This window comes from Culex pipiens, chromosome 3 (genome assembly GCF_016801865.2).
Source record: "Culex pipiens pallens isolate TS chromosome 3, TS_CPP_V2, whole genome shotgun sequence".
Lineage (NCBI taxonomy): Eukaryota > Metazoa > Arthropoda > Insecta > Diptera > Culicidae > Culex > Culex pipiens.
Window position 1 is genome coordinate 111018709 of NC_068939.1, and position 22777 is coordinate 111041485.

The 22777-nt window shown below is 43.4% G+C and overlaps 2 protein-coding genes across 21 annotated transcripts in view; one reads left to right on the top strand and one right to left on the bottom strand.

Annotated features, from left to right (window-relative positions):
* Positions 1 to 22777, top strand: part of LOC120426310 (RIMS-binding protein 2) — a 214501-nt gene that overhangs the window by 140062 nt on the left and 51662 nt on the right. For 19 of the 20 annotated variants that reach the window (XM_052710815.1, XM_052710814.1, XM_052710801.1 and 16 more), the window contains 4 exons: positions 17164 to 17354; positions 19366 to 19612; positions 19671 to 19834; positions 19946 to 20207. In XM_052710815.1, coding sequence (XP_052566775.1) covers positions 17164 to 17354; positions 19366 to 19612; positions 19671 to 19834; positions 19946 to 20207 — 864 coding nt within the window. The remainder of the gene's footprint in view (positions 1 to 17163; positions 17355 to 19365; positions 19613 to 19670; positions 19835 to 19945; positions 20208 to 22777) is intronic. The other variant, XM_052710805.1, reaches the window with a different exon arrangement.
* Positions 1132 to 9175, bottom strand: LOC128093546 (uncharacterized). The gene has a single exon (XM_052710800.1). It carries the CDS (start codon positions 8937 to 8939, stop codon positions 1572 to 1574), a length of 7368 nt encoding a protein of 2455 aa, XP_052566760.1. The 5' UTR covers positions 8940 to 9175; the 3' UTR covers positions 1132 to 1571.

Below are 22777 nucleotides of genomic sequence, written 5' to 3' on the forward strand. Positions count from 1 at the left end.
CTAAAGGGAGTTATTGGCATTTTAGTGAAAAAATAGCATAATTTTCAAACTCAAATAAAAAAGTGTTCCATCCAGATATCAACTCGGTTCGACCTGCAGCTTGTAGGGGACATCTGGGACTACCATCTGAGACTGAGAACGCTTTGGGTAAGGCAGTTTAACATATTAAATAGACACTTTTACTTTTAGTGAAGTTTTTGGTTGTAAATTTTTGCTCGGGGGACCCCTAAGATCCCATTTTCTGGTGATAATTTTATCATATTCGTGTTCCTGAGACAATTTCACAATAAAAACATGCATAAAAATGTTTATTTTGATCCATTTTAACCCTTTAAAAAATGAAAGCTAAAAAAATCTTCGATTCACATTTATTGAAAATCAAACTCGTTTCCAAGGATACTAGATGACACCAGAAAAAAGCAGCTTCATAATTTTTTTTAACTTTCATTTTTTAAAGGGTTAAAATGGATCAAAATAAACATTTTTATGCATGTTTTTAATGTGAAATTGTCTCAGGAACACGAATATGATAAAATTATCACCAGAAAATGGGATCTTAGGGGTTCCCCGAGCAAAAATTTACAACCAAAAACTTCACTAAAAGTAAAAGTGTCTATTTAATATGTTAAACTGCCTTACCCAAAGCGTTCTCAGTCTCAGATGGTAGTCCCAGATGTCCCCTACAAGCTGCAGGTCGAACCGAGTTGATATCTGGATGGAACACATTTTTATTTGAGTTTGAAAATTATGCTATTTTTTTACTAAAATGCCAATAACTCCCTTTAGATTTAACCAATCGGGATGTTTTACCCTGCATTTTGTTGCATTTTTTGCCCTTGTGCCCTTTCAGATGCACTTTGAATTTTAAAATTTAATTGAATTTTGCCTAAGTTATAGCCTTTTTAAGATTTTTGACGTTTTTGAACCTTTAAACTTTGTGTCCCGATTTGCCCCACTTCCCGTTGACCTAGGGTGCTCATATTTTGTCCAGATGCTAGTTTTATATGTACAAACAACCCCTGAAAATTTCAGGCAGATTGGTGAGGTCGATGCGAGATGGGTATGCTTTGCTCGTCTGCCCATAATTGAAAATTCGGCTATTATGCCAAATCAAGTGTTAGGGTGGAAACGTGTGGCGTCCCAAATCGAGAAAGCAGACAATTTACTGTTGTCAGCTTCAAGCTGTAAATTAAATTTATTTTTAGAGAATTCATTGGGATTTTTGGAGGAGGGCTTACATTATTTGGTGCACAACGACTTCTTTTTGTGGATTGGCCTACTGTTGCGATTGCTAGCTGATGGTTCCTAAATTTCATAGTTTGGTTTAGAACATGTTTTAAATAAGAAATGGGTAGCAACTACTTTTAGCCGTATCCTGCAATGCGGACTCCCGCTGGTAATTTTCCCCCGATACCGCTGGCGCCGAAGTCACCTGAGCAGGTAGAATTAGTTAGAATAAATTTATATATAAGAAAATCCGCCACTACTTTTCAATTCTTCTCTCGGTTCGAAAAAACTATAATTTGTCGATAATCTCCACGTTTGCTGTACCCGCGTTGTAAAGCCTCTTCTCATAGACGATGACTTGCAGACTGGCTTCTTCCCCGACGTGCAGAAGATGACGTCTTGCTGTCTCGAGTGACAGCCGACGCACCGCCTTGCACGCCCAGCGAGGCGCCGCCTTGACCTGCGGCCGGTTCACGTGGGACTACGTCGTTACATACCCCCGCCCGTGAACCATGGTGAAGGGCAGGCTCCTGCTGAATTCCCAAGTCTGGTTCACGTTTCTCCACGACGTCCAAAACAGCTAGTTTTGATGCTGGTCTTCGCATAGTCCCCGTTGATGTTCGTACCAATGCCTGTCGGATTCGACCGTCTTGTCCTCGGATGACTTCTTCGATTCTTCCCCGGATCCACTGGTTCCGCGCTGTTCCACCTGCCACCAGCACCAGATCTCCAATTTCCAACTCTTTGACTTCTTCGAACCACTTGCTTCTTCTTGAAATGACTGGTAGGTATTCCTTGAGCCACCGCCCCCAAAACTGATCGGTAATGTACTGCGCCAGTTTCCAGCTACTGCGCAGGGTCGATCGTTGAGTCACAGGTTCAGTGGGAAGTATTTTCACCCCAGTAGAGCTGCCCAGCAAAAAATGGTTCGGAGTCAGCGCTTCCTGGTCCGCTGATTCGAGCGGTATGTAGGTGAGTGGGCGCGAGTTGATCATTGCTTCAGCTTCGTAGATCACCGTCTCCAGAGTTTCGTCGTCAGGCCGGCGAGGTGAGTTCAGAATCGCGCCAATCGCTACCTTTACGGAGCGTACAAGCCTCTCCCATGCTCCGCCCATGTGTGGTGAGGCCGGTGGTATGAACTTCCAGCTTGTTTGCGCACTGGTGAAGGTGAGGGCCAAGGCTCTAGTTGTGGTTCTGATTTCCTTCTTCAACTCGCTACTGGCGCCTTGAAAGCAGGTTGCGTTGTCCGTCCAGAACTCTCTTGGTGCGCCTCGACGCGCGACGAAGCGGCGCACTGCCATAATGCATGACTCCGTGCTGAGAGAATGAACCACCTCCATGTGGACGGCCCTTACCGTCAGGCATGTAAAGAGGGCCACCCACCGTTTCACGTTGCTTCTCCCTACTTTCACCAATACCGGTCCGAAATAGTCCAGTCCGACGAAGGTAAACGGACGGACAAACGCTGAGAGCCGCATCTCTGGTAGTGGGGCCATCGCCGGAGTCCGCGGAACGACCTTCGAGACGTAACACCAGGTACAGTTCTTGGCAACTTTTTTCACGAGGGTGCGGAGGTTAGCTATTTCAAAGCGCTGGCGGATCTCGTTAACAACGGTCTCGTGATTGGCGTGGCAGAAACGGCAATGGAACCAGTCTACGAGAAGGTAGGTTATTGGGTGATCTTTCGGGAGAATGGCAGGGTACTTAGCTTCGGACGGTGCATAAGGTGCAGCACCGATTCGACCCCGCATTCGCAAGATCTCGTTGTCGTCCAGGAAGGGCCACGTTCTGTAGATTGGGCTGGACTTCTCGACGACACCGTGGTGACCCTCGGGAGGGCCTTTGGTCTTGGACAGAAGCGCAACCTCATCAGGATAGGCCTCGATCTGGGCCATTCTCCACAGTGCATATTCCGCCCGTTGCAGTTCCTCCTGGGAGAGTACATGGAGATCCGACTGTTGCTCCTGCGACTTCTTGCGAGCCTTGTCAACGACCCGGAAAACGTAGGCGGTGGTTCTGTGGAGTTTTACCCAGCTGCTGAATCGAGAAACGTCGAAATTCGGCGCGAAGTGTCCGAGGTTGAAGCGGATTGGGCGTAGTTCTTCGGTGGTCTCCGGGATCAGCTGTTCTTTGGGCCACTGAGCTCTGAGCTTTTGTAGAGTCTCGAGTGCCTGGTACCATGGACTTTTCATTGAAAGGTGTGGCCCCTGGTTCCACTTTGTTGCTAAATCTGCCAAGTTGAGTTTCGTGGGACAGTGCCTCCAGTCCTGCGGATCCGTTGACATGAGTATTTCGCCTACTCGGAAGGCGACGAACTGATGATACCGTCGATGGTCTTTCGACTTAATCCACGCCAAGCTCACCATGGAATCGGTCCACAAAATCTGCTTCGCGATCGGAAAGGAGTGATAGTTCTTGATAGCGTTGAGCATTCGCGTTCCTAGGGTACCCGATTTGATTTCAAGCCTCGGGATTGATTGCGCTTTCAGCGGAGCGACCTTTGTCTTGGATCCCACGAATGCCACTTGAACCTTCCCTTCTGCTTCCAAACGGAAGTATGCCACGCAAGAGTACGCCACTTCGCTGGCATCTACGAAGATGTGTAGTTCCAGGTTTTCGAGGTTCTTGGGAAAGGGTGATTGGAAGTAGCATCGTGGAATACGCAAGGTGTCGAGTTCCGGAAACATGTCGACCCAGCGCCGCCACCGTACGTATAGATCCTCTGCAATCCGCTGGTCCCACTCGGTTCCCCTGGCCCAGATGTCTTGCATTAAGATTTTACCGTGGACTAGGAAAAACGCAATGAATCCTAGCGGATCAAATAAGCTCATGACGACCTTAAGAACCTCGCGTTTCGAGGGGACGTGTTCCTCGTCGAGGATGTGTTGCAGATCACTTTTCAGGGTAAACGAGTAAACGAAGACGTCCTCCTTCGGCAGCCACTTCATGCCCAACACCGATTCCGAGTTTTCACCCCTGTCCAGCGCTAGATGCTTCGCCTTCTCTTCTTCCGGTTCGTCGATTCCGCGTAGAACATCCGTATTGTTCGACATGAAGTGCCGGAGCTTGAATCCACCCTTGGTGTGTACCAGCTTGACCTCGTTAACCACCTCTATTGCCTCTTCGACCGTTCTGAAGCTATCGAGATAGTCATCTACGTAATGGTTCTGAACAATGGCGGTAGCGGCTCGCGGGTATTCAAGAGCGAACTCTTCAGCGTTGAGGTTCTTGACGAACTGCGCTGTGGCCGGCGAGCTGGTTGCCCCGAATGTTGCTACATCCATTACGTACACCTGTGGGCAGTCTGTCGGTCGCTCTCGGAACAGAAATCGTTGCGACTGGCGATCAGGGAACCGAATGCGAATTTGGTGGAACATTTCCATTATGTCCCCACATACGGCCACGGGGAATTGGCGGAATTGACTCAGGACCTTGGGCAGCGGAGTTAACAGATCGGGACCCTTGAGAAGCTTTGAATTGAACGAAACTCCGCCCGCTTTTGCCGCTGCGTCCCAGATCAACCTGACCTTGTTCTTCTTGGGATTCACGACGACTCCGAGGGGGAGATACCAAGTCCGCTTCGCTTCAACGGACGTCAGCTCGGCCAGGTTTGCTTTGTGAGCGTATCCCTTGCGCTCATAATCTGCTATTTGTTCTCGTACTTTCGCTCCTAACGCCGGGTCTCGTTCGAATTTCCGTTCCAGTGCACACAGGCGGCGAACGGCCATGGGATAACTGTCAGGAAATTCTGGGTTGTCGGTGTTCCATAGTAGTCCCGTCTCGAAACCAGTTTCCGATTCCAAGCGTTGCGTGGTCTCCTGGAGGATGTGTCTGGCTCGTTTGTCGTCTTCGGGTTCTAGCACTGCTCTTGGAATGGCAACTCCAGCGTCCTCCAGTGCAAAGTAATCGCGAAGCTGCTCGTTCATCTCTCGGTCGGCGTCGGATGCTGGACTCACATGTAGACCAACGACGGCTGGTCCGGTCGTTCGCCCAGGTACACATCCGTAGACGCTCCAGCCCAGACGACACTTGGCGGCAATAGGGTCCTTCGGTCCGCCTTCGCGCAGTTTGAGTGGCACACAGAGTCGCAGATTGTCTAGGCCGATCAGTAACTGAGGCCGAACAAGCTCGTAGTTGTTTAGGGGTAGGCCGCGCAAGTGGGGAAATTGCTGCGCGAGCACGTTGTACTTTAGCGTTTGGGGAGGGAGGAGGAGATGTCGCACTGTGCGAACGTTGCTCAGATCAAACCGCGTTTTTTGTTTTTCGCCGGAAATATCTAGCCGCACTTGTTGTGAATCAGCTTCCACTCGAGTTACGTTTCCGGTCCATTGAAGAGTCAGTGGATCGATTGGACCCGTGACGTCTAGCTGCTTCGCCACAGACTGGTCCAGTAACGTGTAGGAAGAGCCTTCGTCGATAAAGGCATAGATTATTTTGGAGCAGTTACTTCCATAGAGCACCACCGGTAGTATTCTGAACAACGGCCAGTTGTAGTGTCCGCGGGTTATGTGACTGGCTGTGATGTTCACGTTTTGTTGGGATGGCGAAGAAATGTGTAGAAGTGTGTGATGTTTATGGCGACAACCTTCAACCTCACATCCGGACCACGAGCGACACGGCCATCTCCCGTGACTGTTTAGGCACGTTTTGCACAGTCCCTTCTGCTCAACCAGTTTCCAGCGTTCGTCCACGGTAGCAGCTTTAAACTGTTCGCAGTCCGCCACGCGATGCCCATCGCGGCCGCAGGCAAAACATGGTTTACCGAATGAGTTGGGGAATTTTCTTGCGGAAGTTTCCGACCCCTGCAGATGACTATGGATGAAACCCGTGTCCTTCGATTTGCGCCTTTCCCCTTTTGCACCGCTACCAAACAGGGGAAGGTCGTAGGTCACTTCGCAAGCTGCCGTGACGAGTTCGGACATGAAGTCTCCGAACGTTCCCAACGTAGCTGGTAGGTGATATTTCTTGTAGTCGACCCAGCTCAAGCGCATTGACCCCGGAAGTTTCTCCACTAATTCCTGCATCAGCATCGGATTCGTTAGATGACTGTGCTGATTGGCGGCTCGCAGGTGTGCTACAAGGTTTTGTACGGCTAGCCCAAACTCCATTACCGTGTCCAGCCGATCCTGTTTCGGTGCTGGTGCTTGCTGGACCTTGGTCAACAGCACACGAATCAAAAGTTCTGGCCTCCCATACACCGTTCTCAGCGTCTCGATGATTTGTGGTACACTTGATGGCAGGAGCAGCTGCCCTTGTACTGTCAATCTAGCGAAACCCGTTAGGCACCGGTTGAGGCGGATAAGGTTCTCCGCATCTGTGAATCCACAGGTCTCCGTTGACTGCAGGTAGCTGCTGAAGAAGACTGGCCAGTCCTCGGGATTTCCGTCGAAGGAAGGTAGTTCTTTGCCTAGCACTTGGCGCGCTGCGATTTGTTGTGGTGTAAGTGCGTACCCAGAACCTGACGGTCCACTTCCAGTACTTGAGCGCCTAGTAGCAGTACTAGTTTCTGGGTAAGGCGGATTTTCCTGTGAGTACCGCTCATGATCTGAGAGCGACTGCCACGGATTTGACACGTTTGAATGGTGAGAGGAGCCGTGCCAATTTTGTGTGCTATCGAATTCGGACTCCGGATAAGGACCAGGCTGCCGCCGTCGGTCGGGGGCCGGTTGCGGCTCAGGATTTGGCGGCGGTGGCAATGGTTGAGGAGCAGGCTGCGGCTGCGGCGCGGGGTTCGGCGGTGGTGGCAATGGTTGAGGCTGTGGCTGCGGCTCAGGGTTTGGCGGCGGCGGCAACGGTTGGGGAGCAGGCTGTGGCTGCGGCGCTGGGTTTGGCGGCGGTGGCAGCGGTTGAGGAGCAGGCTGTGGCTGCGGCGCGGGGTTCGGCAACGGTGGCAATGGTTGGGGCGCAGGCTGTGGCTGCGGCGCAGGGTTCGGCAACGGTGGCAATGGTTGGGGCGCAGGCTGCTGCTGTTGACCAGGAATCGGTTGCGGCGCAGGCTGTGGCTGCGGCGCGGGGTTCGGCAACGGTGGCAATGGTTGGGGCGCAGGCTGCTGCTGTTGACCAGGAATCGGTTGCGGCGCAGGTTGTGGCTGCGGCGCAGGGTTCAGCAACGGTGGCAATGGTTGGGGCGCAGGCTGCTGCTGTTGACCAGGAATCGGTTGCGGCGCAGGCTGTGGCTGCGGCGCGGGGTTCGGCAACGGTGGCAATGGTTGGGGCGCAGGCTGCTGCTGTTGACCAGGAATCGGTTGCGGCGCAAGTTGTGGCTGCGGCGCAGGGTTCAGCAACGGTGGCAATGGTTGGGGCGCAGGCTGCTGCTGTTGACCAGGAATCGGTTGCGGCGCAGGCTGTGGCTGCGGCGCGGGGTTCGGCAACGGTGGCAATGGTTGGGGCGCAGGCTGCTGCTGTTGACCAGGAATCGGTTGCGGCGCAGGTTGTGGCTGCGGCGCAGGGTTCAGCAACGGTGGCAATGGTTGGGGCGCAGGCTGCTGCTGTTGGCCAGGAATCGGTTGCGGCGCGGGCTGTGGCTGCGGCTCAGGAGCTTGAAGATGCCCTGGCAAATGTTGCGGAAAAGGCGCTGGATGTGGCGGAGGAACAGGCAGTGGCTGCTGCTCGGAAGCCGGAAGGGGCATTGGCAACGTTTGCGGAAAGGGCGCAGGATTTGGCCGCGGTCCTTGAGCCGGAAAGGGCGCTGGATGTGGTTTCGGCAGAGCCAACGGACGTAGAAGAAAGTCCGTCATATGTCTAGGTATTGGCGTTGGAGGTTCGATTTTCATGCTAGATTTGGGTTTGGCCCTCTGCTCAACCAAGGGATCACCACCAGCGGCTATGACGTCTACCTGGAAGTCAAGCCAACGTTTGACTTTGTCGGTTGAGCTCGTTTCCGATCCGCACCGGCTGCTTCCTTGCGAAAGCTGACGCACGATTGCCTGGCGCTTCTCGAGCGAATCCCGTCTAAACTGTTGCTGTTGTTTGGTTAACTCTCGTTCCTCTTGCAGCTTCCGCTCGCGTAAGCGGTTCTCCTCCTCAACCAAGCGCCGTTCCTCTTCCGCACGTTGTCTCTTCTCCTGCAGCTGTCTCTCAGCCTCTGCGATCTCTTGACGCTGAAGTTCTCTTTGTTCTTCTAGTTCTCGCTCCCGAAGGGCCTGTTCTTCCTCTACCAACTTTAGCTGCTCTTCGAGAACCGAGCGGTTGGAGACCACGCTTCCGTGGGCACTTGATTTTCGCTGGGAGCCAGCGTACGTAGCTCGGGCTAACATGGTTGAGGGTCTAAGAAGCCTCTTGTCTAAGGCCAAAGCGGACTCTCTTTGTTTGCGGACGCAAGGAGCGCAGGTGTACTGCACACCTGGATTTTTCACCTCCGCATCTACTCCAGCGCAGAGAAAGTGCTCCCAAAGGAGACAAACGCAGCATTGTACCGTCTCCTTTTCGGCGCCTGCCGGAAGGTTGCAAGATTGGCAGGTTACATCAGGCGACTCATCCATGATCCTAACCTCACAAATAATCTTGAAGGTTGTTAGGGTGGAAACGTGTGGCGTCCCAAATCGAGAAAGCAGACAATTTACTGTTGTCAGCTTCAAGCTGTAAATTAAATTTATTTTTAGAGAATTCATTGGGATTTTTGGAGGAGGGCTTACATTATTTGGTGCACAACGACTTCTTTTTGTGGATTGGCCTACTGTTGCGATTGCTAGCTGATGGTTCCTAAATTTCATAGTTTGGTTTAGAACATGTTTTAAATAAGAAATGGGTAGCAACTACTTTTAGCCGTATCCTGCAATGCGGACTCCCGCTGGTAATTTTCCCCCGATACCGCTGGCGCCGAAGTCACCTGAGCAGGTAGAATTAGTTAGAATAAATTTATATATAAGAAAATCCGCCACTACTTTTCAATTCTTCTCTCGGTTCGAAAAAACTATAATTTGTCGATAATCTCCACGTTTGCTGTACCCGCGTTGTAAAGCCTCTTCTCATAGACGATGACTTGCAGACTGGCTTCTTCCCCGACGTGCAGAAGATGACGTCTTGCTGTCTCGAGTGACAGCCGACGCACCGCCTTGCACGCCCAGCGAGGCGCCGCCTTGACCTGCGGCCGGTTCACGTGGGACTACGTCGTTACATCAAGTATTCTGAGAAAAACGCGTTTTAGAGTTTGTCACAAAATCTCTGTCAAGGCAATTTCCCATAATAGTGGCATATTAGCCGTTTGGTTTTTCGCATCGGCAGCCAAATCTTAACACTATTTCAGTGAAATTCAAGTTCCAGGAGATGCGTTGGAACATCCTCTACCACCTGGTGCTAATATCTCGTTTTTGCCAAAAGTGGATATTAGCCGTTTTTTCAATGGTGGGCAGTCGTGGACTCGCTCTTAAAGTATTTCTTAAAAATGATTTTTTTTAATTTTTTTTAAATCCTCTGTCATATAACACCATGGTATTTGAAAACATGTTCGAAACAGTTAATTATAAAGAACAGTCTGCAACATAGGTCCCCTAAAAAAGTATCAGTTTTGGTTCAACACAATTTAATAAGAAACGACTTTCTCCAAAAAGATTTATTTTCCAAAATTGGAAATAACTCTGCTTATATTAATTTTGCGATGCAAAAGAAAAGCTAAATGGCTTGTCTTAGCATTATTAGTTGAAAACAGTTTCGAAATGTTACAGTGTTTCAAAACACATTCACATATTTTGTTTTTTTTTATTTACTGAACATTTATAAGTAAACGAGCCACGTAGCCAAGTGGTAACGCTTCTGCCTAGTAAGCGGTAGATCAGGGTTCAAATCCCGGATCGAACAAACACAACTGGTGATCTTTTCCCTTCTGGATTGAATGCTTAGTAAATGGAAGGTAGTGTATCATCACAAGCTGGACTTTATCACAACACCTAAAGGAAGGAGACCTATGGAATGTTAACATTAAGTTAAGAAATAGCCACTGAATCCGCTTTATAAACACGACCCCGATACTCTTCATGGGTCATGGGAAAAATTTACTACTTTTATAATTTATAAGTGCACTTTAATCTTACCACGCTCTCACCAACAAGCGTGCCTGCACTCTCATTAATAGAACTTTGTGAATCCTTTCCCGCGCATTGCATCACTTTCTCTCCCTAAAGTAAGCTCCCAAGCTCCCTCTGCAGCTGCAAAAGCACTCACACGTGTGCAGTGTTATTATGCACACTTTGTGCGCGCAGTGTGCAGATTTTATATTGCCACGAATGAATAGCAAGTAATCGTGTTCAAAGGCAAGAAGTGCCATGTTATTATTTTTTTGTTCGTAGTCGTTTCACCGAAGAGGGATTCTTTCAGAACATTTTTTCGCTCCCTTAAGCAATGAGCGTTTCAATTTGCGCACCGCGCATAAAAAAAAACATAATCCTAGAATACTGGGAAACGGGACGGAAGTCACACTCCTACACGTCACTTTCGTGGTGTGGGAGGGGGAAAAAACATAAAACTTCATCACACGTGTGATGCATATTTGCGTCTCCCCAAACCTCTTCGCAACGTCCACAAGCCGCAGCATCCCACGTGTTGAGAGGTACTTTTCCGCACGATGGCATTGCAATGCAGCTGTTGTTGATGCAACTTCCACCGCCCGACCACCCACTTGTCTAGTTCTAGTGCAAAAAAGTTGCCGTATAATCCTGGTGGGATGTCACTTGTGACCTTCTCGACAACAGTGTTTGCCGGAATGACCAACCATTTTGGACTGCTGGCTTCCGAGAATTTCTCTGTATCTCGCTCTCTCTCCCCATTGTTGTCAACATGAAGATTTGTTGGTTCAAATTTACCAGGAACCGGAAACAACCAAACAAGTGCAGTCTCGCTTTATTTCCACGAATGTATCTCGCTTTCAACGTGCCGTCACTAATGCTTTTATAGAGCTCCGGGAAAATAAAAACCACACACTCGGAGCGAGTCCCCTAGCTGATACCGGGATGAAGCATAAATAATTGGAATTTTATACACACCACCACCACCATTGTGGAGCACTTTTCATTTGGCGTCGCGACGCGCTTGGTTGGTTGGTTGGTTGGCTGTGTCAACCGGAAGGTGATCGTGCAAAAGCCGTAAACAAGAATGTGATTGTCAACACAATAGAGGGTGACAACATGCAGTTAGTATAGACCACAGCTTGTCCTCATAGCCGTATCGTGTAGATTGCGAGACTGAAGTTTAGGGTTGAGCAGAAAAAAAGAAACCGTTTGTTCTAGCACCCACAGGTTTTGGCGGTCTCTATTGCAATATTTCTCTTAGGCATCCTAATGTTTGTTTCCCCATCCAGAGCACCCAACCCTCTTTTTACATCTAGTTTCCTTCCGGGATTTGAGCTGACGACCTTTGGATTGTGAGTCCAACTGCCGACAATTGACTACACCGAAGCAGGCTCAGGGTTGATAGTTGAGTAGAAAAGACACCCAAATGAGGAACGCAAAATTGTCTTAAAATACCCGATTTGGTTAAAAATGCAAACATCATCATTATACACCCAAAATTCAGGCTCGAGAGAATCGTGAAATGTGTTCATTCGTTAATTGAAACAATAAATCTCAAACAAGTGTCATACATCGACATCTGACCTTTCTTTAGCCACCAAGCTGTGGTGGCCGAGATTTTTAAGTCATTGGGTTAGTCTATCAAAGGTCTCTGGTTCGATTCCCGTAGTCAACACTTTTGTTTGTTTGTTTTTTTTTTTTGTTTTGTTTTGACGGATGAACTTTTTTTGCAGATGAACCTCGAGGGATTAATTCTCTCTCTCATCTCGAGCTGTGTTCTCTGTGTCCGTGAACGGTACAGTCATCCCTCATATTCGGAACAGTTTACAGATCGGCCAATATTCAACAAATCATAGAAAATCGATAATTGAACATAATGATTTGCTTTTACCTTCATGTGAAAGCTTTTCTTGCGATCTTTCTATTGATGTATACACAGTAAAAAATTGTGTAAATTTGGAAGGTGTAATTTTGGAAGGTTGAATATTACATCTTTTATGATGTAATTTTACCTCAATTTAGACTGAAAAAGTGACATTACACCAGAATAGTGGTAAAATTACACATTTTCAGAGGTAAAATTACACATTTTTTATGACATAACCTTCCCAGATGTAATATTACCATGATTTTTTTTCTGTGTAGACCGGCTGTACATTTTTACATTTTATATTATGTTTTCAAAGAAAAAAATTGACCCTTGAAATCCACAAATTCGGAACACTTTTTTCTTACGATGTAAACAAACTTTTTTTTTTCTCTCCAGGAGTACATATTTTTTTTTACAAAATAATGACTTTGCACTCTGAAACCAATAAAACTCATGCTTAGTAATGTTGTATGAATGGTCTGATAACTTTTTTTGTGAAAATATCAGTTAAATTCAGGTGTTCCACAATTGTGGGAGACACAATAACATCCCACAATCATGGAACTGGCAATTTGGAGGCAGTGTATTGCTGCTCTGGATAAAATAGTCTTGAAATGCAGTCTTTGTTGAAAAAGTATTACTTTTACTAGTGAAATAGCAAGAGAATGTCCAATTAAAGGCCCTAAATATAGCAGGGTCGGCAGAAAAATTGCATTTTGCATTCTATTGACAAATTAGCACAAAAGTGTTCCGAATTTGTGGGTGTTCCGAATATGTGGGAATATTCTCGAGAGACGTGAGAATTATAAAATATTTTACAGCCAAAGATTTAACTTTTTGGTAACTGCGAAAATTTTCGAAAAAAAATATTTTTTTATGAATTCAGTTTTTTATAATACGTTGTGGCTATATGGCGTGAAAATCTGATTCTTAACCCTCTAACGCCCATGGTTACTCCAGAGCACCATTCATTTTTAACTTCAAAATGAAATATCTCGACGACCAGGAAATTTTTCAACTTGATTAAACCTGCACTGCTTTGTGAAGAATGTTATCTGTCAGCTATTAAAATTTCATCCATTTTGGTCAATTCAGTGTCTTGTAATAATGTGAAACGTAAAAAATCTCGATTTTTCTCTGGGCGGGAAGGGGTTAAATACGAATAAGCTTTTTTTCTCTGAAATCTAGAATTCCTTAATTGGTCGTAAAATCCAAATCTAAAAAAACTAAAGAAATCGCTCACTCTACTATTTCAAAATCTCAAATGTTGGTCAAACATGTAACCATTAGGGTACCAAAAGCAAGGGTCCTGATTGCTCAAAATAAACCACTCCATTCGCGAGCACAAATAGCAGGCGACGCGATACTGCCCTGATGAATTCCTACCGTTTGTCACTTTCTCACCATTCTCTCCCAAACACTCTCTCTTCTACTCTCCTTCTCTCTCTGATCGGCCTCCGAACGGCTCAGGCAGGCCGATCATCTCCGATCATCTCCGATCACTCTGAACTGAAAACATTTTTTCTGTGATGCGCTGCGTTATACTCATTGATTTGGGTTGTCTTAAAATCATTGTTATCATTTAAATTGTGCATTTATTTTGATTTCATAACATTAAAGACATCATTAAAAGAAACTTCCACCAAGAAAAAATCAAATTGATGGCAAACTGAGGGCGTGAATACAAAAAGACTGCCGCGCTGGCATTTTGTGAGAATGGCTCTTCGCTGAGTATATTAGTGTGTGAGTGTCGTCGAGCGACGTAGTAGGCAAATATTTTCACGATGTATTTGTTCGCTAAGTGAACAGTTCGGGCCACTCGCTGACTGCTTGCGAGACTCATTCGCTCATGAATGTTAGCGGGTTGGAATAGGCTACGAATGGATAGGCGATGAGTGAGTGGTTTCTGTTCATTGAACCGAAAATCAGGACCCTTGACCAAAAGTTGCGAAAATTTTGGTACCCGAACATGTATAAGGTCGCTGAAATTTTTAAGCTATCGCAATTTTAGTGAAAAAAGTTAATTTTTTGCCGATTTCGTCATTTTCCTGATTTTGCGCGTGGCGCGTCTAAAAACTCAGTTTTTATTTTCAAAAAATCATGTCTCGGAAACGTACGGTTCGACATCGCCGGTTTTTTATATGTTATGTGAAATTTTCCGAGGAATCCGATAAAAATATTTTCAGACTAGACTCTTTGGTCCAACACGGTCAAAACGCCATTTTAAGTTTTCATACGACTTTTTTAAATATTAAGCTAGATTTTTGAAACTTCTTACTATTTTTCCCAAATAGCCAAACTCATCACCTTTCATTTGCGACAGCTAAAATCGGATGCAATGACGCGGAGATTTGATCTTTTGGAAGAAGTGTTTTTTGCGAAAAATGACGAAAATTGCCATTTTTCGAACCAACCTAGCACGATGTAGGTCACCCTAATGGCCAAACAAAAAAATACGGATCTAATAATTTTGGCCAAGGAACCCCCAGAAAAATTTTGAGCCCGATCGGAGAACTTTTTTTTTGGTTTAGGCCAGGCCTGCCAAACGTCAGGCCCGCGGGCTGGATCCGGCGCGTGAAGTCGTTTCATCCGGCCCGCGACGGCTTTTCAAAATATTTCTATGGCTGGCCCTTAAGGCTGTTCTTGAAATACTGAATACATAAGTTCAGCGTCCAAATTAAAAAAAATGTTTGAGATCAAATTTCAAATGAAACATTGAGTTTTATTTTAGCTTGAAACAACTTGGATTGCTGTTTAAAAGTGTACAGAAATACACTTAATTTTAACTTCAATCAGTTTTTAATGTTTTTACTTGAGGAACTTGATTAAGATTGATTTTTTTTAAATAAATGAGTGAGCAAGGAATTATGTATTTTTTCGAAACAATTTTCAATGATATAGTTTCGCTTGAAAAAAGTCCTTCCTTAACCAATAAATCACACCCCGTGGCTCCATCACCCCATTTTCTATTATCTTTGTGCAATCTAGTTTTCCTTCGTTTGAAATTGGCCAATTTAGGAGTTTTTTTTAGATATTTTTGTATAAACCTGTAAATAATGTAGTTAAGTCACTTAACTTCGGATTAATCTGGATAAGTTTTTTTTTTCATAATAACGGTCTGTGGGGGACCCGTGGGTATTCAAACAAATTTTAAACAAAAATAAATGAATCAACATCAACCTATGCAAGTTATTTTGTATTTCTTTCTTAAAATCAAAATAAATTAATCATATTTGCAACACTTTTTATTTATTTCTTTACTTAAAAAATAATTTCAATAATTTTATGAGAAAAAAAATGCTTACATTTTCAAACATTACTCCTGGCCCGACACAACTTCAGATAAATCAAATCTGGCCCCCAAGGTCAAAAGGTTGGGCACCCGTGGTTTAGGCTCTTTTCAAATGGAATTGCTGTATGAATCTATTGATGTGCAGCTACGTTCAATATTCCCACAAATAACCCAAACACCAAGTAACTTGAGCAATTTTATGAAAACACCATTCAACAATGCTTGTTTGTGCTGAAATATCCTCTCAGTTTCGACAGCATAATATACCATAATCATAAAGCTTCTCAAAGTCATAAGCACACACACGCCACGGCAACGGCAAAATTAAAGCAAAACGTTCGGAACACACGACGGATGCCTGATGCCCTGCAGCCATAAATTGTTATGATAACTTTTATTCAAAGGAAAAATGAGAAGAAAATGAAAATTGTTGGGGGGGGGGGGGGTGTAGAACATCTTACACGATGAATCAGAACAATAATTGATGAGATTCTTTTATTATGACTATTTTAGTAAGATTTGTTGAAATATGGTACTCTTTCTTAACATAAAACCAAATCATTGGTAAATATCACAGGCTAGTTTTCAAAAGGATCTTAAGTGTCATTTGTAAACAAAGCTGTTTTTTTTCTATCAGTGCTCGTTCAACTTATGCATAAATCATTTCAAAAATGTTTTAGATTGTTCATCTGCACGTCCTTTAAATGTTTTTGCTGAAAAACTACGAAAATTTGCTTTGTTTCAGAGAAAAATCAAATAAGTGTCAGAGGTCGTGATGGCGGTTACTAACTAGAGATATGTACTAGTTTTTTACCAAACGTTACTCAAACTTTAGTCGGGGCTCAAACTTTAGTCGGAACAAAAAATTACCCGCCGATTGTTAATTTCGCCCTGGCCAGTTTCTCCGTGTGGCATACTATTTATAACTTTAAATTCAAAGATACTATTCAGCACGTATGGTTCCGATGACGAGGCACGTTTTATTGAAACCCTTTTGTAAAAGTTTGCGAAGAAGTTTGAAGCAAACAGGATTGTGTGTGGTCTTTTTCACGGAGAGGGGACAAAACTTTGCCAATAACAAATTTATTGCGCATATGGTGGTGATAGCCTGGTAGCTGGTCTTACGATGCTTTGTGGGTTGTAGATAAAGGATCAGCAATAAACTTTTTTAACATTGGGAGGGAATGATATGCCAAGTGAACAAAATCAGCTTTAATTCATGAACTTACTTCAGTGACATACTAAATAATATTTGATGTAAAAGAACAAGTTTGACTACGAGCGCTGATGAATGTGCTGTAGATGTAAATCAAATCCAGTGGTGTTTAAAAGAACCGTGTTTCTGGGGACCCCAAAGTTCATGCTTCTCCTCGAGTTGAGCAAGCGCAGAAATTTTGTTGGTCTGTGTTAGATGTGACCTTGCTCCAGAACCTCTACTCTGTGTATCCTGTCAACCGTTTTTCTGTACGTATATCTTCGATGTCCCCAGTAGGTATTCCCCTTGGACAGGTCTTCCAGAGTTACCTAACAAGTATTCTCTTCGTATCGTACATATAACTCTCTAGTATTACCGGGTTTTCTTCTTTTTCTCTTCACGCTCGATAATCTTTCTCACACTAACACACAAACACACACACACACACACACACACACACACAAACCATATGAAACTTGTGTCTCTCGCTCTGCCGGTTGGGGTGGTCACTGGCACCACTGCCGCCGCCCGGGGTCAACCCCCGAAGTTGGCGCCGCTCTAATGTTCTCCGTGTTAGTTCCTGCACCGAAACACCTCACCCTGGAGCGGCAGCTGAACAAGAGCGTCCTGATCGGCTGGACGCCCCCGGATCCACCCGGGTGCAACTCGATCGAAAGCTACCACGTGTACGTGGACGGCGTACTGAAGGTGACTGTCAAGGCGACCGAACGCACACGAGCACTGGTGGAGGGCGTAGATTCCAATCGAGTGAGTATTGTCCCTCTTCGTAATCCGGGATTCACGGGTCCCCCACAGACCGTTATTATGCAGAAAAAATTTCCACCCAAACCAATGATTGGACATGGTTTCTGGGACCATTCTGCACCTCTGGGCCAAGTTTCAAAATATTTGCCGGCAGAAATTTCGAATACGGTCAGTTTTAGTATTTTTAGTTGAAATTAAGGGGAAATCGCATGTAAAATGCATAGGAAAACTTCAAAATTTTAATGTTTTAACTCTAAAAAGTTACTGGTCATGGTTTTAAATTGTACTTACATGTAGTAGAATGATATAAAACGATTCACGGAACTGACTTAGCCGGATTAAGCCTTAGTTAAGTGACTTAAGTGCATTATTTACAAGTTTATATCTAAATATTTTTTAAAAACTCCTTCATTAGGCAATTTTAAGTCTAGGAAAACTAGATTGCATAAAAATAATTAAAATGGGGTAACTTTGAGCCAAGGGGTGACATTGTACCAAATTTTACGTTTGTTTAATAACTAAATAGCTTAACAATAAGCTCGATAAGCTTGAATTGTAAGGATTACTCGTTGCAAATATTGTTGTCTTCTCCCACAATTTTGAAAAATTCCATAAAAAGTTGAATAAGAACGAAAAAAACTACAAAGGATTATTAGCCTTATTGTTGTACCCTGACAAGAGTTTTAGGACACAAACTACATTAGAACTTACATCGTCCTTCATATGTAAATATTTATAAGATTAATAACCTATACATATTAGACTAAACTTTTTTCACATTTTCTTAATATATGCCAGGCTTGTTAAAATAGTAGATGAGTGGTTGTGTTTTCACATGAGACAGGAGGAGGAGACAGGTTTTTTTATTGAAGATTAAAGAGGCTTTACATAATATGTTTTCGTCTCTGGAGTAGGTTTTGTTTTGCTGAATATATTATCAGTAAAAGTACTTGCTGATCATTAATATGTTTTGATGAATTTCAACGATGATCAAACTGTATCAACAATACATTAATCAATTATAAAATACAGTTTTTATGATGATCAACTGCAATTTTGCAAATTTATAATTGGTTTGAAATATTAATCCTGTGGGAAGTTGTGCCATTAAACTTTTGCTAATTATAATCATTACACAGGGCAGCAAAAATGTTTGAGCTAAATGATAGCTGAAATACTCACTACATTTCGTTCGTATGGTTCAAGTTTCTAAACGTTTTAAAACAAAAAAATTAACAATTTTATTATTAATGCAATGCTACAAACTTGCCACGTCACATAATTGTTTTTCTTTTATTTGTATTCAGAAGGAATCGATTCAGAACTGGAACATGTGCGCATCATTTTTAAATTTGTCACTTATAGGTGATTTAAAATCAATAGGCCTTTTTAAACATATTAATTTGCGATTTGCGAAGCAATATAATCAAATTATTGTTGGGGTTGGGAACATAAATAGACCAAATTAAGCAGTCTACAAACAAATATTAACATAAACTTAATGCTTATCAAAACAATCTTTTGTACATTGTCACCCCTTGGCTCAAAGTTACCCCATTTTAGTTATTTTTATGCAATCTCCTAGACTTAAAATTGCCTAATGAAGGAGTTTTTAAAAAATATTTAGATATAAACTTGTAAATAATGCACTTAAGTCACTTAACTAAGGCTTAATCCGGCTAAGTCAGTTCCGTGAATCGTTTTATATCATTCTACTACATGTAAGTACAATTTAAAACCATGACCAGTAACTTTTTAGAGTTAAAACATTAAAACTTTGAAGTTTTCCTATGCATTTTACATGCGATTTCCCCTTAATTTCAACTAAAAATACTAAAACTGACCGTATTCGAAATTTCTGCCGGCAAATATTTTGAAACTCGGGCCAGAGGTTCAGAATGGTCCCAGGAACCATGTCCAATCATTGGTTTGGGTGGAAATTTTTTATTTATAATAACGGTCTGTGGGGGACCCGTGGGATTCGTTTTAATATCTGTCTCTTTCCCTTCCGCAGCCACATAGAATAAGCGTACGTAGTGTAACCCATAATCGTAGAACTTCGCGCGACGCTGCCTGCACAATGATCATCGGACGCGACACGGCACACCTCGGACCATCGGCAGTGCGGGCGAACAACATCACCTGCTCGAGTGCGATCATCTCGTGGCTTCCGGCCAACTCCAACCACCAGCACGTCGTGTGCGTCAACAACGTGGAGGTGCGGACGGTCAAGCCCGGCGTCTACCGGCACACGATTACGGGTAAGAACCACCGAAGGCACTGTTGATGGTCAAGCATAACACACTTACCGCTTTCCAGGGCTGGCCCCCAGTACGCAATATCGAGTGACGGTACGAGCGAAACACCTGCGGGCGGCCGGCCAAACCACCACCCCTGCGACGACCGGACCTCCGCCAGAAGAGGCACCCGGTGCGTACACCGACTTTAGGACCCTCGCCAAAGGTCTGCCCGACCCGCCACAGGTAAACGGAAACTCCCTTGCAAAACCCCGCAAATCCGCGTAAGATCGATCTAGTGAGAGTGTCTTCTTCTTCTTTTCGAATACCCCCCCAACCCGCTCGCTTCTCGCCCAGGAGATCCAAGTCGAAGCCGGACCACAGGACGGAACCCTCCTCGTGACCTGGCAGCCGGTGACGCGACCCCCTTCGTCCGGACCGGTGACCGGGTACGCCGTGTACGCGGACGGCAAAAAAGTGACTGACGTGGACTCGCCCACCGGCGACCACGCGCTGATCGACATCGGCAAACTGGTCGGACTCAATCCCCGAGCAGTGACTGTGCGGACCAAGTCCCGTGACTCCCAGTCGGCGGACAGCAACCCTACCATGATACCAAGTAAATATTTGCTACACACTTCTCCCAGTCGGTGTTTTGTTAAGCCTGAACCCTTCGTTTGTGTACTTGTTACTTTGGTAAAGTTTTGGTTTTTGTTTGTATTTTTTTAAAGAGTTACCTTGTAAACATTGCATTTACGTGTAACGAAAATGTGAGGTTTGAATGAATTGAATATGATTGTCAGGACTTTGTTAAGACATATGAAGCAAAATGAACTTTACAAGTGTAAGTTAAAGTGCCGTTATTGTTTAATAGGGCGAAACCTTGGATGTAAACAAGCAGCCTATCCCACTTAGACTCAACGTGAACTGTCACTAGAGCATGTCAACGTTGTCGTGCTATCTTGTCGTACGTCGCATTTTGACGTTCCGAGAAAAACGCGTTTTAATGTTTGACCTTGAATAAACAAAACCTTGAGCACACAATAACAAACACGTTTTGTTTGGTCGACCGTAAAGTCCCGAGTTATAATTACGAATGTTTACGGTAGTCGGGCATGTACGTGTGTCAAACGCGTTCTGACTTGAAATCCCTTTGGCCAGGTGTCGCACAATTATCAGACTGTATCAAGATAGCATAGCAAGATAGTCAAGATTTTTTTTAATATAAAGAGCGACAACAATGTACGGAGTTTTTTGGTATTTATTTTATTATATTTTATATCTCGGGTTGAAATCGATTTTTTGGCGATTTGTGAAGGTCAGAAGGTGCGGCATTGCGAGCTGCACAAAATGGCGTTCTTAACTCAGTTTGGCCCAAAATGCACGTGCGACAAGATAGCACGACAACAACGAAGTGGAATAGATTGTTTGTTTACTTTGAAGATTGCGCCATTTTGAATAGTTACTGTGAAACTGTAGATTTTTTTAAGAATTAGGCTCCTTTTCGACATAATTAAATCATTATAAGAAATCAAACGCCTCTGTTTATACTAAATATTTCTTGAAATTGTAGTCCAGTTCACAAAACTAAGTGGAATTATTTATTTTTTTGTAAACAACGAAAAAACACCAAGTCTTCAGAAGAATTGTTGCAAAAGGGACTAATTTTATTAAATAAACGTTACCCAAAATCGACATTCGGCAGGCAAAATTCAAATAAAAAACATATAGGAGCAGTTCTCTAGAATTTCGGTCATTCGATTTTTTTTGTATTTTTTAATCCGACTGAAACTTTTTTGGTGCCTTCGGTATGCCCAAAGAAGCCATTTTGCATCATTAGTTTGTCCATATAATTTTCCATACAAATTTGGCAGCTGTCCATACAAAAATGATGGATGAAAATTCAAAAATCTGTATCTTTTGAAGGAATTTTTTGATCGATTTGGTGTCTTCGGCAAAGTTGTAGGTATGGATACGGACTACACTGGAAAAAAATAATACACGATAAAAAAATTTAGTGATTTTTTTATTTATTTTTTTGTCACTAAAACTTGATTTACAAAAAAACACTATTTTTAATTTTTTTTATTTTTTGATATGTTTTAGAGGACATAAAATGCCAACTTTTCAGAAATTTCCAGGTTGTGCAAAAAATCATTGACCGAGTTATGAATTTTTTAATCAATACTGATTTTTTCAAAAAATCGAAATTTTGGTCGTAAAAATTTTTCAACTTCATTTTTGGATGTAAAATCAAATTTGCAATCAAAAAGTACTTAAGTGAAATTTTGATAAAGTGCACCGTTTTCAAGTTATAGCCATATTTAAGTGACTCTTTTGAAAAGTTTTTCATTTTTTTAAATTAGTGCACATGTTTGCCCAGTTTTGAAAAAAATATTTTTGAAAAGCTGAGAAAATTCTCTATATTTTGCTTCTTCGGACTTTGTTGATACGACCTTTAGTTGCTGAGATATTGCAATGCAAAGGTTTAAAAACAGGAAAATTGATGTTTTCTAAGTCTCACCCAAACAACCCACCATTTTCTATCGTCAATATCTCAGCAACTAATGGTCCGATTTTCAATGTTAAAATATGAAACATTTGTGAAATTTTCCGATCTTTTCGAAAACAATATTTTCAAAATTTTCAAATCAAGACTAACATTTCAAAAAGGCCAAACATTCAATATTACGCCCTTTTAAAATGTTAGTCTTGATTTGAAAATTTTGAAAATATATTTTTCGAAAAGATCGGAAAATTTCACAAATGTTTCATATTTTAACATTGAAAATCGGACCATTAGTTGCTGAGATATTGACGATAGAAAATGGTGGGTTGTTTGAGTGAGACTTAGAAAACATCAATTTTCCTGTTTTTAAACCTTTGCATTGCAATATCTCAGCAACTAAAGGTCGTATCAACAAAGTCCGAAGAAGCAAAATATAGAGAATTTTTTCAGCTTTTCAAAAATATTTTTGCAAACATGTGCACTAATTTAAAAAAATGAAAAACTGCGACTATTTTCAAAAAAGTCACTTAAATATGGCTAAAACTTGAAAACGGTGCACTTTATCAAAATTTCACTAGAGTACTTTTTGATTGCAAATTTGATTTTACATCAAAAAATGAAGTTGAAAAATTTTTACGACCAAAATTTCGATTTTTTGAAAAAATCAGTATTGATTAAAA